An 18,217-nucleotide genomic window follows, 5' to 3' on the forward strand; every position below is an offset into this window, starting at 1 on the left:
TTGATCACATCTCATTTATGTTTCTCTCATTATCATTATCATTATTATTTCAAATATATCTGAATCTCTAAACTGAATGCAGGAATTTGACCTGCTTTTTGAAGACTTTGGGGGATTTGATGCTCTTTATGTTAAAATGCTAGTATCTGGCATTCCAACTGCTGTTCATTTGATGTGGATTCCTTTCTCTGAGTTAGATATCCGTCAGCAGCTTCTCTTGATAACAAGGACAACATCTCGGTGTTTAGTTGGATTATGGAAGTCAGATGTTGTATCCTATGTTAAAGATTGGGTTCTCTCCAAGACAAAAATTACGATCGATGATTTAATGGTCATGATAGTTTTTCCAATGGTGGAGCTTATTATTCCAAAGCCGGTAGTAGCAGCAACAACTTTATCTTTTTTTCTTCCATATTAGGCCTCTTTTTTTTATTGATAAATAGGGTCAATAAACATGAGGTGCCTCATGATATTAGAACTGTAAATTTATATTGGAACATTATCTTTTTATCAGATAAGAATGAGCTTAGGAATGGCATGGCCTGAAGAAGTGTATCAAGCTGTTGGCACAACATGGTACTTGAAATGGCAGTCTGAGGCAGAAATGAATCACAATGCCAGGAAGAAAGACAGCTTTCGGTGGTACCTTGGGTTTTTAATGAGAAGCACCATATTTGGGTTTGTTTTGTTTAATGTGCTAGTGTTTTTGAAGCGAAAGATTCCAAGGCTTCTAGGTTATGGACCTTTGCGTAGAGATCCAAACTTGCGCAAGTTACGGAGAGTGGTATGCCTTTGTGATTACTCAATCTCACTTTTTCAATTTTGGGTTCGTCAATCACCAATTGCCAAAATAAAGTATTTGTTGGATCTTGGAATTTTCCTTTATACTTATTTTGCTGGCTTGAGTGAATTGTATGCTAAAGTCATTGGTATTCTATTCTTTATAACATTTATCTCTCTAATTCTTTACTAGAAATGTTCATATTTTGTTTTAAATATAAAGATTGACATCTGAATTCTTTGGAGCATGATGATATAGAAGCCCTTCAATCAAAGTAACATGTAGAAGGAAGGGTAAAACAACCGAAGATAAAGAAAGCTGCAATTGCCTTAAAAGGAAAATAGCATGGACTAGTTGAGATCTCAGATTGAAGCCATTTGCATACCTCTGACTTACTGGCATTCATCACCGTCATCATCATTATCTTTTTCATTGCCAATTTATTTTTTTCCCAAAATAATACTGGTGAGTGCGAACAGACTTATTTTGGCTTTTTTATTCACAGAAAGCTTATTTCAAATATAAGTTATATAGAAGGCTTCGAAGGAAAAAGGAGGGAGTTGATCCGATAAGGTCTGCATTTGATCAAATGAAGGTGTGGATTAATCAAGCAAAATGTCTCATGTTTTGACTTCGCTTTATCTGCACTCAAATAACCATCATTTTTCGTATCATATATTTGTGATTGTTCTATTTGCAGAGGGTAAAGAATCCACCAATACGATTGGATGATTTTTCTAGCATTGACTCTATGAGGGAGGAAATCAATGACATAGTGACATGTTTACAAAATCCTACTGCTTTTCAAGAAAAGGGAGCTCGTGCACCCAGGGTATGATCATGTCATGTACTTTTTTTGGTCAATTAGCGAATTTGTATTTTCAGATTTTACTAGAAATCGTCAATAATGTAATGCTCATCTGAGGTGGTTATATTTTTAAAAAGTTTTTGATGGAATTTGAGTGCACTTCATTCACAGATTCTAGATGCAAAACTAACATTATAGGGACCAAGAAATTCATCATTAGCAGGCCACTTCTTAAGACATGCAGCAAACAATGGATAATGACAACACTCATATGGTTATTTTGCTTGATGTTAAATGTATGTCCTAAGTATACTTCATGTGCTATTCCTTTCTGTTAGTGAATATTTCTACTGATAAACTACATTTAACACATTTTCATGTATTTGTCATATGGTCAAATATACATGTTGGATATCTATAATCTTACTTCCACGATGGATATACCAGAATATGCATTTTTCTTGTAGACACTGAAATAATCATTTTGCACCATATAAAAACTTCAGATGGCAATTTAAGACAAAAAATGTATTATTAAGAATTCTCTGCAAAAATACATTATTGAGGACATTGGGCCTGATGAAAAACATCTGTATTAAAACTGATGGATAATAGGTTGTACAAAACTGATGGATAATAGGTTGTGCGATATCAATATATAACCTTCATGGGACACAATCTATTTGGTAAGACATGGTTCCCATCATTCATCATGGATGCTCTTGTACTCAGACCATGTCTTGCTAGACATTGCTTGTTTTTGTTTGACACACACATGCATACATATGTGTTCTCTGTAATACTTTTGTTCTTCATGCAATATATTATTGCAGACATCTCCTACAATTCTAAAATGTATGGGCCTAATAATTGCTATTGTGGATTCACTGAAGATGGATAATAATTGAAATTGCAGGGAGTTCTTATTGTTGGTGAGAGAGGAACAGGGAAGACGTCCCTTGCATTGGCGATAGCTGCAGAAGCCAAAGTTCCTCTTGTTGAGGTCAAAGCTCGTCAGCTTGAAGCAGGACTATGGGTTGGTCAAAGTGCGTCAAATGTCAGAGAGTTGTTCCAGACAGCAAGGGATCTGGTTGTACTTTAAGTTCTTGGTTGACCATTTTTAGTTAGCCGTTTTCTTCTATTTTACATCTTAGAAAGAATAGTGTTTTAAAAAAAAATCATATAAAAGATGAAAATGACAGTATTTATACCTGATGAGAACTCACTCATAAATGCTGTTTAGAGAATCTAGTATAATCTTGTGAATGGCAATTTCAATATCATGCATATCATAGCTAAAGACAAACTGAAGAGGCTGTTCTATTCATTTTCTAGTGTTGTGGTAAGATACTTTTTCCAGACAATGAACCTCAAAAGGCTTTTATTGGATCACTTGATGTAATAATGTCATGGAATTAGTCTTCAATATTACATTATACACTTCTAAGATAACTTTATTTCTTTTGCCTCTCTTTAATCTTTGTAGTGTCATATTTTTTTGTACTTAATACCATAGTTTCCTTTTAGCATGATATTCTTTACAATTTGTACTTTTTATCAACTTCTAAAATTCTTTTCCATGATCACTTTTAAACTCCATCCATTTCTTACTTATTTTTGGAATTGTTGTAAACTTAATTGTATAGGCACCGGTAATTATTTTCGTTGAAGATTTTGATCTCTTTGCTGGTGTTCGTGGCCAATTTATTCACACTAAAAAGCAAGACCATGAGGCATTCATTAATCAACTTCTTGTGGAACTTGATGGGTAATGATCATCTTTTTTTTGATCTTAGTATTTGTTGCATTGCTGATTTTCATAATTCTTTATTAGTGGTTTTTGATTAACTGGTTATTTGCTTTGAATATTCCTTTCAAGTTTAACGAAGCTTGAAGTGATGATAGATTTTACTGGTCTAGTGTTAATTCTTGCTGATCACCATACTTGGTGATATATAATCTACTTATTCTAGCTTGCCTGACCAGGCAAATGTAGAAGTGAGAGCTTCTGTATAAAGTCACTCCCTTTTCTTGTATATTAATCGAGGAGAGTGTTATGAATACCTAAGGATAGATGCTATGGTAGAAAAGAGTGATGCAAGTGCTTAAGACCATGCTTTTAATATAGTGAGCTCCTTCGAAGGCGGGTGACAGTCTATGCTGTGATACTTGGACCTGCTAAGTAGACTGATGTCCCCATGTCAAAATGACATGATATGGGCAGGGGTATGCAATTTGTGCCTGATATGCAGCATATGCTTGGACTTGAGGTCTGATGAACCCAGAAGTGAAGGGAGGTCTTGGAAGACATGGGGAAGGAGGGAGAAAGAGAGAAGGGGGGGGGGGGGGTTGTGCAGTGTGAGGCTCCTAATGGAGAGGAAGTGTTCCGGTGGTGGGCTGTATCAAGCCAATGATGCCTGACATGGCCGGCTGGAGGAGATGCATACAATATAGGAGGATGCTTATGGTGTGCGGACAAGATTGGAGGACTTAATGGGATGGGCTTATGAGGACAGGGAAAGAAAGGGGGAACATACATGTGGTTTAGTTAAGAGGAAGCATTTGATGGATGGCTAGGATCTCATCAATCAAGATCCCTTGTATTAGATCTAATAAACTTACATCCCAGTTTAGTTGTTATTTTAATTTATAATGATCTATTAGAGAGTGAATGAAAAGAGTAAGTAATAGGATCTGCAAAATGGGATTCACTCCCTCATGGACAAGGGCTAGAGGAATTAGATTACCACTGGTTTTGCCAACCCAAGCTCAGCCTAAGCTGTGATCAGGGATGGGCAAGCCCAGTTGAAGTCTGGCTTGGGCTTGGGTTTGTTCACTTAAATTGCAATCCTAGAAGGGATTAGATGATGGACAGCTTTCAAGAAGCTTACAGCATACCCCCAACTAATTTTGGGATCCCCATTATCTGAGTCCATGTATGCTAATATTTTGGAAATAGGACAAATCTGTCTTACCCCGAAGATACACTTGAACACAACATCTGTACCCAAACCCATGTAATCTAATCTAGGTGATAACTCACTATTTTTTGGAAACTAATGAGCCTGATAAAGATATCCATGAAAGGACTTTGCAGCCCAGGTCTGAGCCACGGGAATATGATTGATGCATAGTGGAGCTCCAATCTTTCTCAGATGGCTTGTTTTACTTACTGGGTTAGACACTCTGAGCTGTCCAAGTTTTTTGGAGTTGTGTTAGTGTTGTTCAGGGAACATCTGGAAATCTCTTTCGGGGCTTTGACTGGCCACAGATAGCTTTTGTCAGCCATTTCATTTTGCATATTTTATTTGAATTTTGAAATATTTTTGAGTGTTAAACTGAGCTGCTTTGGGTATTGTGGTGAGTTTCTTTTGCATATCTCTGAAGGGGGGATTTGGAGTTTGTCTAGTAAAAGGAGGTGTTTGTTTCATAAAAGGGTGCTGGTGACTGGCTTAGGCAGCTTTTGGAGTTCGATTCAACAAAAGATAGAAGGAAGAAAAAGCCAAGGGTCCTAGAAGTTTAGCTGTCTTCTCTTTCCTTGATATTTCTAAATATCTTGTGTAATTCTGCTTATAAACACAGAAAAGCTACTCCATTTGTGAACCTGTGCATGGCAAACCATTAAAGATTTACATTTCAAATTACAAAAAGCTCAGAAGCCTTCCCTTTAATGTTTTTTTTTTTTTTTTTTAAATTTTTCCTATTCCCTACAATGATATTCTAATGCTTGGGAGCTTAGGAAGTCTCTATTACTTTTTCTTTATTCCCTACAATGATATTCCCTGCAGAAGTTTATATACAGCCACCTCAGAAACCTTTATTTGTAATGCGAATGAAAGTGTCATGAGCCTTCATTAACAAAATGGTTTGACTAACTAGTTGACCTTCACAAGTCTTATAATGCAATTATTTGGTCGACCACAGGTTGTATCCTCATGGGAAAGCTCCATGAGCCTTAAAAGTCCGACATGCCTTGAATATCAAAAACCTGTACTTGACAGGGATCATATTGACAGAGCAACTAGCAATACACATACATATACATCCTAGATGGCAGTTTGAAATGCTGAAATTGCATATTGACTTTTTCCCTCATCATTAGTTCCCTTAAAGTTTTAAGACTTGTGACTGCAAATCCTCATCCTCCACTGTACCCATTCAATAATGTGGTAAGTATAGTAGATTAGGGCTTGTGATAAGATTGGTGGGAGGGATCGAAAACCTGGTTTTTACTAGTCTGTCCCTGCAGTCTCAGATCAAACAAGCAAGATGTTTGGTCCTGTATCTCAGACTATGAAGCACGGGCATGAATATGGTATATGGGTATGTCATACATACATACATACATATAGATATATAAGGTTCGTTGACTCAGAATCGGACCCTATACCGGTCGGTTGGTGGTATGAGTTGGTATACCTCCATATCGGATTGTACCGGATCTGAACTGATATGAAAATGAGGGATGAATCGAGAAGGAAAAGAGAGAGAAAGAGAGAGGAGGGGAGGGAGGGAAGGAAAAGAAGGCTAGCGAAGACACTGGCGATGGCCATCGGAGGGCCGCATTGGCTCTCGGAGGGCTGCCGAGGCCTCCTGGGCTTCGCGGTCCTCCACGAGATGCAAGAAGAGAGATAGATAGAGAGAAAGAGGGGAAGAGAGAGAATAGGAGTGAGGGGGAAGGCAGTGGGGAGGCCGTCGGATTTAAAAAGACATGATGAAATAGGGGCGTTGCCCCTGTTTCGAACTCATGGCAACAATGGGGTGGATTTGGGCCCTTCGCTGCCTTCCCCTCACTCCTCTTCTCTCCCTTCCCCTCTCTCTCTATATCTCTCTTCTCACATCCTATAGAGAACTATGGAGCCTGGCATCCTCAGCGGCCTCGGTGGGCCAGCGTTGGCCTTTTCCTCTCCTTCCTTTCTCTCTCTCTTTTCCTCTCTTTCTTTCTCTCTCACTCTGATTATTGTGGGCATTTCGAATCAAATGCCTAAACCGTTCTGGTTAGCCACCGGTACTGTTCGGCGTGGTTCGGTGAACCATGCATCTATATATACATACATATATCTATTTATCTATCTATCTATATGTATGTATGTATGTATGGATGTCTATGTGTATGTATGTATGTGTGTACACACACAGATATATATATGTATGTATGTATGTGTGTGTGTAGTTGGACCCTATACTTCACAATCAATCTGTTGAAACAAAAAAAAAAAAGAAAGATTCGATGAACTGTTCTAATAGTATGATACCATGGTCTAATAATCAAAACCTAGTGAATTTAAATTAACCCATATTTAAGATGCGTAGATCATGATCGATGAAGCAGATCTCCCATTTATGTGCAATACACACACACACATATATTGATATTAATGTATCATGTATTTTTGGCATGCTAGTGCATTTGATGCCATTCATTGTGAATTCATGATACATAGACTATGAAATAGGTAATTTTGCTTTCTAGCCATTTTCCATGGTATATGTCAACTTCAATGGAATGGATCTTCAATTTGAATGATCTGCCATTGATTTTAAAATCATTAAGTCCTTTTTCAAAGATTAATGTAAAGTGTGAAGTCCAACACATATATTCAATATAACCATAATATGTATATATGTGTTATATGTATATATATGATGTATATGTATATATGTATCTATATATGTATTTTATACATACATACCTGCATACAGACATATCATAAATTCATACAATTTGTATATAAAAGAAGCATTCATAAAGCATAGTAGGTTATCAAATAATATCATGCTTTATACGGTGGCATTAACTTTTATAAGCTCATTCATTATTCCATAGACCATAATACATACATCAGTGTTTTAATATTAATATCAATAGACTGCAAAATTGACCCTTCCCCTCATTTTTGGAGGTATCGGGAGATTATCTACAGTTTATCTTGGAAGTATCTGGAATTCTTTTTGAATTTTGAAAACTAGTGTGTTGCACAGGTGATGCATTTGAGAAACTCCACAATGCCAATTAATTTGATTCTATATATCGTGAATCATTGAACTTGTGATGACCTAATATATCTGAAACCACCAACAAATGTAACAGATGTAAATTTTTCTTCATGGATTGGTTGTGTCTGGTCAAAGAAATGAAAATGCTTCATCTACATCATTCTTTCTTGAGAGAGTTATTTATGAAGAATTATTTGCTATGTCCATTGTTATGCTGATTTTATACATTGGAAATAAACATGGAGTTATATGCTAGTGAAAGGCATACATGTATCATACACCAATCAAATAATATCTAGTTTATAGCATTTGTTGTTGAGGAAATCTGAATAGACTAAAATGGAAGGAAATGACTTAAGAAAGTTTAATTGTAAAAAGTTCTTTTTTCAATGTTCCATCACATAAACAAATAAGCTAGAACCAAAATATATGATGCTATGATACACTAATTTTTTTAGGTTTTAGGTGTGAAGGCTTTGTTGGACTTTGTTGGACTTATTCTTCATATCATACAGACCACTAAGTTGCAAACTACTTGATTTTAAAGCTATAAAATTGAGACTAGTTGACTATAAAACTCTTGTAAGAAGTATAAAGGTTTCAGGTGTTGTGTATCTAGTTTATATGATTATGACCAAAAAGTAAAATACATAACTGATTTGGATCCACTATGCCCACCTCTCTTGCAACTGGCCACTAAATACCTTTTGGAAATAGTTCCTGCATTGTTGAGCCACTAATTTGTAGTAAGAACCTTTTTCTTTTCTTTTTCTCCAAGCCTTTGAACATAACCAAAGTTCCTGTCTCACTAACTCCTAGTTTTTTCCCTTTTTCCCAAACCATTGATCAAATGTTTATTAACACCAACATCCCCTAATAATGAACTATTTTCAGCCATCTTTATTTTATCGCTGTAATGAAATTGTAGCCTGCTATTCGCTTGATTCTGTTTTGGTCAGGACTAATCTGCTTTAAATCCATTTGGTCTGTCAACTTTTCTCAAGTGCCACCTCTGACAAAAAATATGTTAAAAAATAAGTTGATTGAAGAACTATGAGATATGATGTAGATTTGTCTTAAAGAGGGAAAATGAAGAAAATCCTTAACTATCTTTCCTTCCACATCGGCCATCCCAAAGACATAGTTGGGCACTTTTTTATCTAATTGTCTTTGGTAGAGAAATTATTTAACTTGATAGGTTAACCAAATTGGTCATCAACAAAGCATTATTATCTTTAAATCCTCCTCTCTATATGCTCTTTAAATAAAGGTTCTTAATGTCATAAATTAATGTAGAGCAAGCATATATAAAAAAATTAAGCAAAATTTAATACCCAAAAAAAAGAAAATATGAGATATAACCTAAATAGAAAAGGAAAACAAATCTAGTAGACATTGGTCCAAAGTTTCACTTAGCTCTCTCTCTCTCTCTCTCTCTCTCTGGGTGCAAATGTTAGGCAAACCCATTAGCTTCAATTAGCTTCTAGATCAGCTTTTGAGGGTAAAGGGCATGCACCAAAGCCAGCAACTTGTATGGCTAGAACATGCCACCACTTCTAGTTCAGCTTTATGCCACCAAAACTCTCCATTTTTTTTGCACTACACACCTTCCAACGATAAAAAGCTAATGTTATGATCATAGGCAGAACTAAAATCAAGTTGAATTTTAAAGAGATTGATAGCTTAATGTCACCACACACTCATAACTCTCCTTCAACTGTTTTCCAAGCTCAATATGTAAAATGGGAATAAAGTAGAAAGCAATATATGAAGGGATAAACCATTACAACCCGTCCCTTAAATGGCAGCAATAAAAATTGCATATGTATAATTGCTAGATCCTATATTACCATTGTGTAACTCCTTTGTAATTATAAAGCTATAGACAAAGGATAGAATGAATTGGTATATTGATGACATTCATTATCCACGCCATCAAAAATTTTGATACACATTGGGAAACTTGGCAGTGAAAAAATGAGTGCTGCTAAGAACATTCAGAGAGACGAGGACCATGATGTCTTACCTAGACATGTACAGGTGTTCCTCTCCCTCCAAATAGAGATCTTATCACAAATAAGTAGCAAAAGATAAGTTTTGATGCATCTAATTAAAAAAAAGACTTAAATTCCATTGATTCTTGCATAGAACAATTTTATGACATGAAATTTATATCTAAAGCATGCATAAACCATGTTATCTGGATCCCCTTTTTAAGATGGAGTATAGGTCCTAAGGACATATTCATTACAAATGAGCGGTTAACATATTTATGCCTAAAATTATCTGTACAACATAACAAATCTAGATTAAAACATAGGTGTAAGAAAAAAAAACTAACCACTAGAATTACAAAAAAAGTTGAATCAATGTTTTAAATCCCATGGGATACTGCTGTCCTAGTTTTCCCATGGAATGGGACATGCCACCACCCCATTCCATCCCGACACTTGAGACAGGAGATGTCCCAAGACATGCCTATGGGGAAGCTGGGACGATGACGAGATGGTCCTGTCCTGACATATAGGATCATATTCCATCCTGATGTCCTGCGGGATGTCCCATTGGGACTTGACTCCTACTTGAATACTTTATTTTCTAATAAACTTGTAAGCTTATTTGATGACAAAGATGTAATACCATCATGAAGGATATAAATAAAATGTTAGTCTTTGTGGTTAACAAGAAAAAAATGGTTTGACAAATTATGATATCTAAATTTTAAACTTAATCAAAGCCTTTGTCCTTTTCCTAAGTATAAGAATACGATATTTAAAAATAAGTTAAGAGGTTTGGCTTGGACTCAATCCAATCTTTCTGTTCAAGAAAATAGGTTGAAAGGCCAAGAAAAGGAAGTAAAGAGAGGAGTGTACCTTAAGCTGCATTCCTGTGCTTGCTAGTTATAGAGTAGAGAAGAAGCAGAGGGAGGAAGGAGGAGAAGGTTGGCTGCATCCCAATTTAATTAATCAGGCAGGAAATGTCATTTAATTTAGGGGGAGAAATATTGGGAGACAGAGAGAACTAATGGAAAGGATTAATTGGATTGGAAAAATGGAGGGGGTGGAGGGCACAAGAGGAGGCCCATAGCTAACGGGATCAGGTGATTAATACAAAGAGAGAATGGTTATCTTGTATTTACTACCAAAATAATTGATATTTTTATTAAATATTTTTATTCGAATTTAAGTCTTAGTAATTCATGAAAAGTTAGGTTTTTCATCTAGACTATTTGTGGGTACTTTAGTTACATGGACAACCAAAAACTTCTAATTGCCAATGACTCCTAATTTCTTTTAGGAGTAATATTGATAGGATACTTAACACAAGTATTGGGGTTACATATCCAAGGAGTATCTGATAAATATCTGTATTTGATATGGATGTGCTGTGGAGGAGGTTTGGGATTTGAAATATCCATGTTTTTTGTCTTACATCTTGTTATTTGGAAAATTGGGTCATCTTGGTTTATACCAGACAGTATGAATCTAGTGACCAGCACCAATTGATACTCACCATGTACTAGCTAGGTCTCTTAAAAAAAGATGCTCGAGCCTTGTTCTTTCCCCATGTGCTTTGCATACAAGTGGAGGAAACTAGAAGCTAAAAGAAGGGGGAGAGATTGCTCACATCCAGTATTTATACCTTATAAAATATAAAAAAATTGAAAAAATGTGAATTAGTTTTGATATAGATGCCTATGGCACGATACACCCAATTATGGGCTCACAAACCTGCTAATCCTAATTGACCCCAAAAGTTTCTAAACAACGACTAAAAACAACATTCAAGAGGAGAAGAATTTGGCTTCCTAGTGAAGTATTGAGATGCCATACCACCCTATGTTGATAACATAGGTTCGCCGTCTTGGTATCGGACTCCATACTGGTACCATCTTATTATAGTGTTAGTATGCGGTTTGGTACGATATGGCAATATTGGTATGGTACTGGTATGGTATGGTATGCCCCATACCGGACGGCAGGGGATGGTACAACAAACCTTGGTTGATATGGTCCTATCTAGGTATCCTCTTGATATGTTACTTGGCGGATATTGGGTCTAGGACCAGGATTTGAAATCTTGTTTGGTATAAAACTTCATTATGTAGATTAGTGTTCTTATTATGGAAGAGTTGAAGGCCACCACAATGTCCTTTCCTAGGTGGCTTTCTGGATCAATTGAAGGAAACTAAATATATAGTGAACTAATAGGGTGACTAAGCTCTTCCTTCATTACAAGAACAAAAGCCACTCGATTTTCCTTGAAAGTATCCTTAATTTGAGCCTTGCAGAGTAATAATGGCATTTCCTTTCCCTTCTTGTACCCTACGTGGTAGTATTTTGTGGCTTTGGTACATCCTCCGTTGGCCTTCACTAATTCTCAAGTGTCCAATGTTATTCTCGTTAAGGATCAAGATTTGGCATATTATTTACAATAATAAGATCTAGGTTTTCATTTTATCAAAGCGTTGATTTCTAGGTCATGGAGGAGCCAATAAGATTTGACTAATGTCTATGAGCCGTCATAGGAACCTACCTTTACACTCTTTGGAGCCTCACCCAGTTTATTTTCTAGTTGGTAGTTATTTTTGATTTATTTTCACTGCAATTTTCTCTTCTTATCCTGACCTATGAGTTTCTAGGATGTCCTTTGCTAGCTTAAGTCCACGTCTATGGTATGTGATTTCCTGGACTTGTATAAGTTTAAAAGGATCTCATCCTACATCATCATGTGTTTATGATAGTAAAATAAATACTTTTATACAAAAGAAGATTGCAAGTTTTATCTTTCACATAGGTCCTTTATTAGTGGTCTATTTTTGAATGTCAAATCATCTTACTTTTTATTATCATTGTGCCACGGTGGTAGACACTCTTTATGGCTTACAAGGTACTTCTTTCACAGGTTTGAAAAACAAGATGGAGTTGTTTTAATGGCGACCACTAGAAATCTTAAACAAATCGATGAGGCCTTGCAAAGACCCGGTCGCATGGATAGGGTATTGCATCTTCAACGGCCAACTCAGCTGGAAAGGGAAAAAATATTGCGCCTAGCAGCAAAAGAAACAATGGATGATGAACTAATTGATTTTGTAGATTGGAAAAAGGTAGAATCACTTATGTCTTGATGCTTTTGTTTGTAGTTTGTCTTTTTTTTTTTGTACTTATAATTCCATAGTTTTTATCAACCACACTTCAGACTTTGTAGCTCTCCTTTGCTGGGGAGAGGGAATCATGCGCAAGTGTGTCAAGATGGGTGGGTAGTCCTTGGTAGGGATCACTGGCCATGGCTTGGCAGTCCTTGGTAGGGAACCCTGACCACCTAGGCACTGCCTGGGTGCCTATATCGACTGTGTAATGACTTAGGTTGAATATCAGATTAAAAAAATGGTTGAAAATTTAAACCCTGTAACTGTATTACCATTAAAGGAGGTGTCTTATGGTTGCATGAGGATCTTGTCTCGTGACTCTGGATTACTATGCCCGGACAAATTAGTACCTTTATGTGATACTGTGAAGCAAATTGAAACAGGCTTCTTTTTCTTTTCCAATGTCATCCTCAGCCTCTCATATCGCAGTGGGACCAATACATGTATTCCAGTTGTAATGATGGACTCACTTTGTTTCTGTTTCTTCTGAGAATTGCTTGGTGAGCGAGGATCAGAATATGTATTTCATTTAACAAGTAACTGAAATAAATTTCATTTTTATTATTGAATAATCTTACTTATTTGCGAAAACACTGAAGTTTTATCAGAAGTGTTTTAGTAAGATGCATGTTCTGAGACATTTATATAATCTAACTCTGGTGCTTCTCACGCTACAATATTATTGCTCTTTAAAAATTTATAATTGGCATTCTCTTCCCTATATGGTTGGAACCCAGTCCTCTAGTTTACTGCAAAATGTATTAGCTTCATGTGGCAAAATGTCCTACTATCATATTTTGTTATATGTCTCTACATGATTATGTACTTCAATACTGATATTATTTGATTAGGTGAAATGCTATCCTTGATTTTGTTTTGCACCCTCTCAATCATTTATTGATAGAACTGGATAAATGGATTGATTAATAACATATAATGTTAATTCTGCAAGTCCATAAAATACCGTGACTCCATTACCCTCATATTATAGATGCTAAAAATGTTGATGGAAGCAAGAATGTTCCATACTTAACTGAAACATGCTTTGCTAGCGAAAGCTTGGTTGTTTCTTTTGTTTGTCAACATTTTACCTCGAGATCTGTTTTCTACTTTTAAGGAATCAATTTATGATCTCCTTTCCAGGTTGCTGAGAAGACGGCTTTGCTGAGGCCTATAGAATTGAAACTTGTTCCTTTGGCACTGGAAGCTAGTGCTTTTCGGAGCAAGTTTCTTGACACTGATGAGCTAATGTGCTATTGCAGCTGGTTTGCGGTATGAAATTTTTAGTTGGCTTGTTAGTATCTCCAATTTATTTTCAGAAGAAGTTAGTTAATGCCAAAACTGATCTGCCAAAACTGATAATTTTTTTCGTCATTTGCTTCTTTGTCACGAATACCAGAGCTTTGTAAATTTTAAAAGCGCAAGTAATCAAGCATTTTTGTCAATGTGTAGGTCTATACCACACTATGATCAAACATTAATTGCTTAAGTCAGATATTGTCGACCTATGAGATAGCTGATTACTAAATATCATGGATTTATGATTATGTGCCTCCATATAATTATTACCTCTCTATCGAGAAACATTTGGAATCAACATAAAACCTATGTTTGTTTTTTTTTTTTTGTTTATTTTTTCTTTCTAAAGGCATGAAATTATAGGTCTTATGCTAATTAACTAGCTTGATTGATGTTATTGAGACATGGAGTATCATAAGTTCTCTGTTACATTTTCAAGTATTTTCTTTCTTGGGATGGGAAAGAATAAAGAACTTCTAAGGCCTTGTTTAGATATTTCTATACTGTTGGACTGAAAATCTTGTAGGAATCGGGTCTGTTGGTCCACCTAGCTTTCATTTTCTAAGGACCTATCCAAACTCAGTCCAGATGCTAGCCTTTGGGCTACAGGAAGAGAAAAAAGACATATGGAGGTCTTTTTCTTTTCCTTCCCACAGGATTTGGGCTGGATGGACTTTGGTTGACACAGGGCCATGCTTCCTCAAATACTATGGGAATTTCAGCCCAATCCTATAGGAATATCCAAACAGGCTCTAATCATTTCATCCTTGTAGGAGTGCTGGCAACTGGTGTTCCTCTCTAGTTTTGTAGGAGAAGGGTTTCTTACTAATTAAAATCTCTGGTAATAACCATATGACCAATTTCTCCCAATCATTTCCTATTGTAAGGTTTCTCAACTTATTAATAAATTCAAAAATTTAGAACTTCATTGTTGATAAATCTTATGTTAGATGTATGCCCTAGAAGCTAATCAGGCCGACACATGTATTTATTCTAGGACATAGTTTTGTATTTGACTTTCTTCGTTATTAATGAAATTGGATTTTTTAATTTCATTCATATTGTGTATGTGTCGATAAATTGTCCAAGGGATTAATAAGATGATGATATATTTTCTCAAGAATTGAGAATTTAAGGCATGTGTCATTGATGATTAATTCCTAAATGCTCTCGAGCAATGGATCATCACGGTGGTGGTGATTGATCCGATGAAATTGGTGTATAGATCGCTTCTCTTTTAGAGTAGACGAGTCTTGAGTCTACAGCATGGGAACACTAGAGCAAGTGTAGATGGTTGTTAGTGAATAAAGGTACTGAGCATGATGATATGAGAAGTCACTTAGATATCTACTCACTCGTCAGTGATTTACTCGATGTTGCAGTAGTATGATTAGTCTTTGGACCTGCGGTCCCTCAATTATTCTCAATGAAATTACTGTAGTTTGACTGTACATACACTTGGTCCTTAGCCATATGGGTCTTTGTGGTACATGTTGGCTGTAGTAAATTCATTGTAGGAATAGGATAGCACTTATATGGAATCTATCACCCTTAATAGATAAAAAAGTTGGTCCTATATGATTTATAAACTGAGTTTAGAAGATCTTGGAGAGGGCAGTGTGAATAGTAAAAAAAGATTTTTGCCATTTTCATGTCAGAAACTTGAGTCGAATAAATTTAATATTTGACAGATGATGGGGTTTGACAAGTAATTCCATGATCTCCGTCTAGTTGGCACTCACGATAGAACTATCACGCGTTAACTACACCTAGAGATTCATTCAATTCTGTTTTGTTGGATTGCCACTACATACTACTAGGCATCACTGGTGGATTGTGGGATCCACGAGAATTATCTTGATGGTCGATAATTCTTATTGGGATGAGTTAGAATTATTCCAATCCATTGAAAAGAGTTTCAATGATATTATCAATAAAAATCATAATATATCTTACTATCAGATAGAAGAGAATCTATGGGATCACACGCATAAGAGGTTGTGATTGATCAGATGGTTAGATTATGATTTTTGAATCACTGTAGGATTCGATGGTCAATATGTTGATAATTGGATTAATTTGTAATTGTTATAAATTAATGATTCTAAAATGCAAAAGTTGCAAGAGAAAACTTACTGACGGTTAGTGAGTTTTAGGAGGACTTATTAGCAATTGTTGCAATATTATTTAATTTGATTTGATCGAATTAAATACTTGGGGTGAAGTTTGAGTTAAATTAAATTGAGATTTGATTTGATTGGACTCGATTTAAGTTTGAGTCAAAGGTTGACATATCAAAGGTTTGACATGTCGAAGAGTTGATGCCATCAAACCCTAAAGCACTTGGACTCCTAACAAATTTTGATTGGTCAAAGGTTGATCCATCAAAATGTTTGATAGCTAGGACTTCTCACGCCTTATATGAGATCTAGCGTACAAGAGAGTCTGCACCCCTTGAGAAATCTAATGTGAAAGTATCTCACGCCCCCTTTGGATTCCCAACGCCTCACGCTCCAAGAGTTGGACACCAAGGAGTTTCATGAAGTGGCCACGTGAAGAAACCCCTCACGCCTTAATAGGTATCATGCTAAAGATGACCTAGCATGAAAAGATTTCATGCCAACAGGTGTACGCTAAAAAAAAATCGAGTTTCTCCCATTAAGGGGTTCCAGCGTGCAATCTTTCAAAAAGGAGAAAAGTTGAAATCCTTGAGAAGGATTTTTAGTAATAAGGAATAAGAGAAAAGAAATCCACCGTCATAAGAGGGATCTCTGCAAGGAAGTTAGTATCTCGGTGAAATCAGGAACCATCAATCAGATTAGAACCTTGTATGAAAATCTATAGAGGCCAGACACTTGTGTGGCTTCAAGTGGACCATGAAGATATCCATGATCATCAGATTATGGTGAAGATCTATTCATGCAAAGGTGATGATTTTGATCTGACTTTCTATTTTTAATCTTAATCTTAAAACTACGAGGGAGTAGAATTTTGTTTTGCTTTTTGAGATATGATTTTGCGTGCTTAATCAAAAAGTTTTTATTATTTTATTATTTTTTTACTACATGTTAATCTTGATTTTTCTTAATAGTGGTATTAAAGCCATCTTCATACGTTTTAAGATTAAGTTTATAGATTTGGATATTGTAGATTGTTCTTGTCATTTTTCATGAATTTTATTATGATGATCGATCACAAGCAAATAGGATCACGAACTGAATGATTAATGAATTAATATTAAATGATTAATTTAATATTCGAATCTATTATTATTTATTATTTTTCATGTATCAGATATATGTGGTGATGATCATGGATTACGATCCTTTTACTTTTATATCTGTGTTGTACTGTGTGTGCGAATCTGGTAATCTTAAATTATTTAATTTTTAGATGGCTGTGAGCATTAGCAAATTTATATAATTTGGAGACCTGTGAGTTTCGTTAGATCAAAATTAGAGGGTTGTAATTAATTATTATGTATTTTTTATTGGGTTGTATTTTGTATGGTTGCACGCCAACAGTTGATCGGTTGCAAACCTACAGCACAATCAGCATGGATTGAGTCAAGCAATTAGTTGAGGTTGGATCAAGTTGTTGTGCATGATTAGATCAAGGACTTGCTCGGAATCGAATCAAGGAGTTGAAGACGGTCAAACTGGTTGACATGTGTGTGCTTGTACTTTTGACCCTAAGACCCCGATTCCAGCTTAGTGGCTCGAGCCCGAATCCTTTTCTTAGATCCATGATCATTATCGGTTCTTATTCATGTTTAGTGGATTTTATTTGCATTAGATATAAATAATTAAAAATTTAGATCTAAATTTTAATCTCCTCATAAATATTAAGTCGAGCGGTCTTCTGTCATTGGAGATGTGCGGGCGTTTTACTGGTGTTAACTAGCTCAGCTAGTTACAGTGGTTAGTTGCATCGGGAAGGCGCAACTACTTTATTAGTATGAAATGTTGCGAAGAGAAGATGGGTTAGGCCCAAGAACTATTAGGTGAGGGATCCAATGATGGCTTTGCTTCTGCGTTTGAATGGTAGGTCTGACTTAACTAAGGAATGAGACCAGTAACCATCAGATGAGACTTACATAACTTAAAGATTGAAGATTACTGCAACTTGTTTGAGAAATATTGGACAAGAGTTGTGATGCAGGCTGAAAACCACAACTAGATTA

At 35.9% G+C, this 18,217-nt stretch overlaps 1 protein-coding gene across 2 annotated transcripts in view; it reads left to right on the forward strand.

The window, feature by feature from the left end:
* LOC105048932 (probable inactive ATP-dependent zinc metalloprotease FTSHI 5, chloroplastic) overlaps positions 1–18,217 on the forward strand; it is a 72,419-nt gene that overhangs the window by 8,357 nt on the left and 45,845 nt on the right. For both annotated transcript variants that reach the window (XM_073261131.1, XM_010928433.4), the window contains exons 4-11: positions 83–376; positions 515–784; positions 1,287–1,376; positions 1,482–1,613; positions 2,506–2,679; positions 3,236–3,357; positions 12,492–12,693; positions 13,879–14,007. In XM_073261131.1, the coding sequence (XP_073117232.1) occupies positions 83–376; positions 515–784; positions 1,287–1,376; positions 1,482–1,613; positions 2,506–2,679; positions 3,236–3,357; positions 12,492–12,693; positions 13,879–14,007 (1,413 nt within the window). The remainder of the gene's footprint in view (positions 1–82; positions 377–514; positions 785–1,286; positions 1,377–1,481; positions 1,614–2,505; positions 2,680–3,235; positions 3,358–12,491; positions 12,694–13,878; positions 14,008–18,217) is intronic.

Source organism: Elaeis guineensis, chromosome 7 (genome assembly GCF_000442705.2).
Source record: "Elaeis guineensis isolate ETL-2024a chromosome 7, EG11, whole genome shotgun sequence".
Taxonomy (NCBI): domain Eukaryota; kingdom Viridiplantae; phylum Streptophyta; class Magnoliopsida; order Arecales; family Arecaceae; genus Elaeis; species Elaeis guineensis.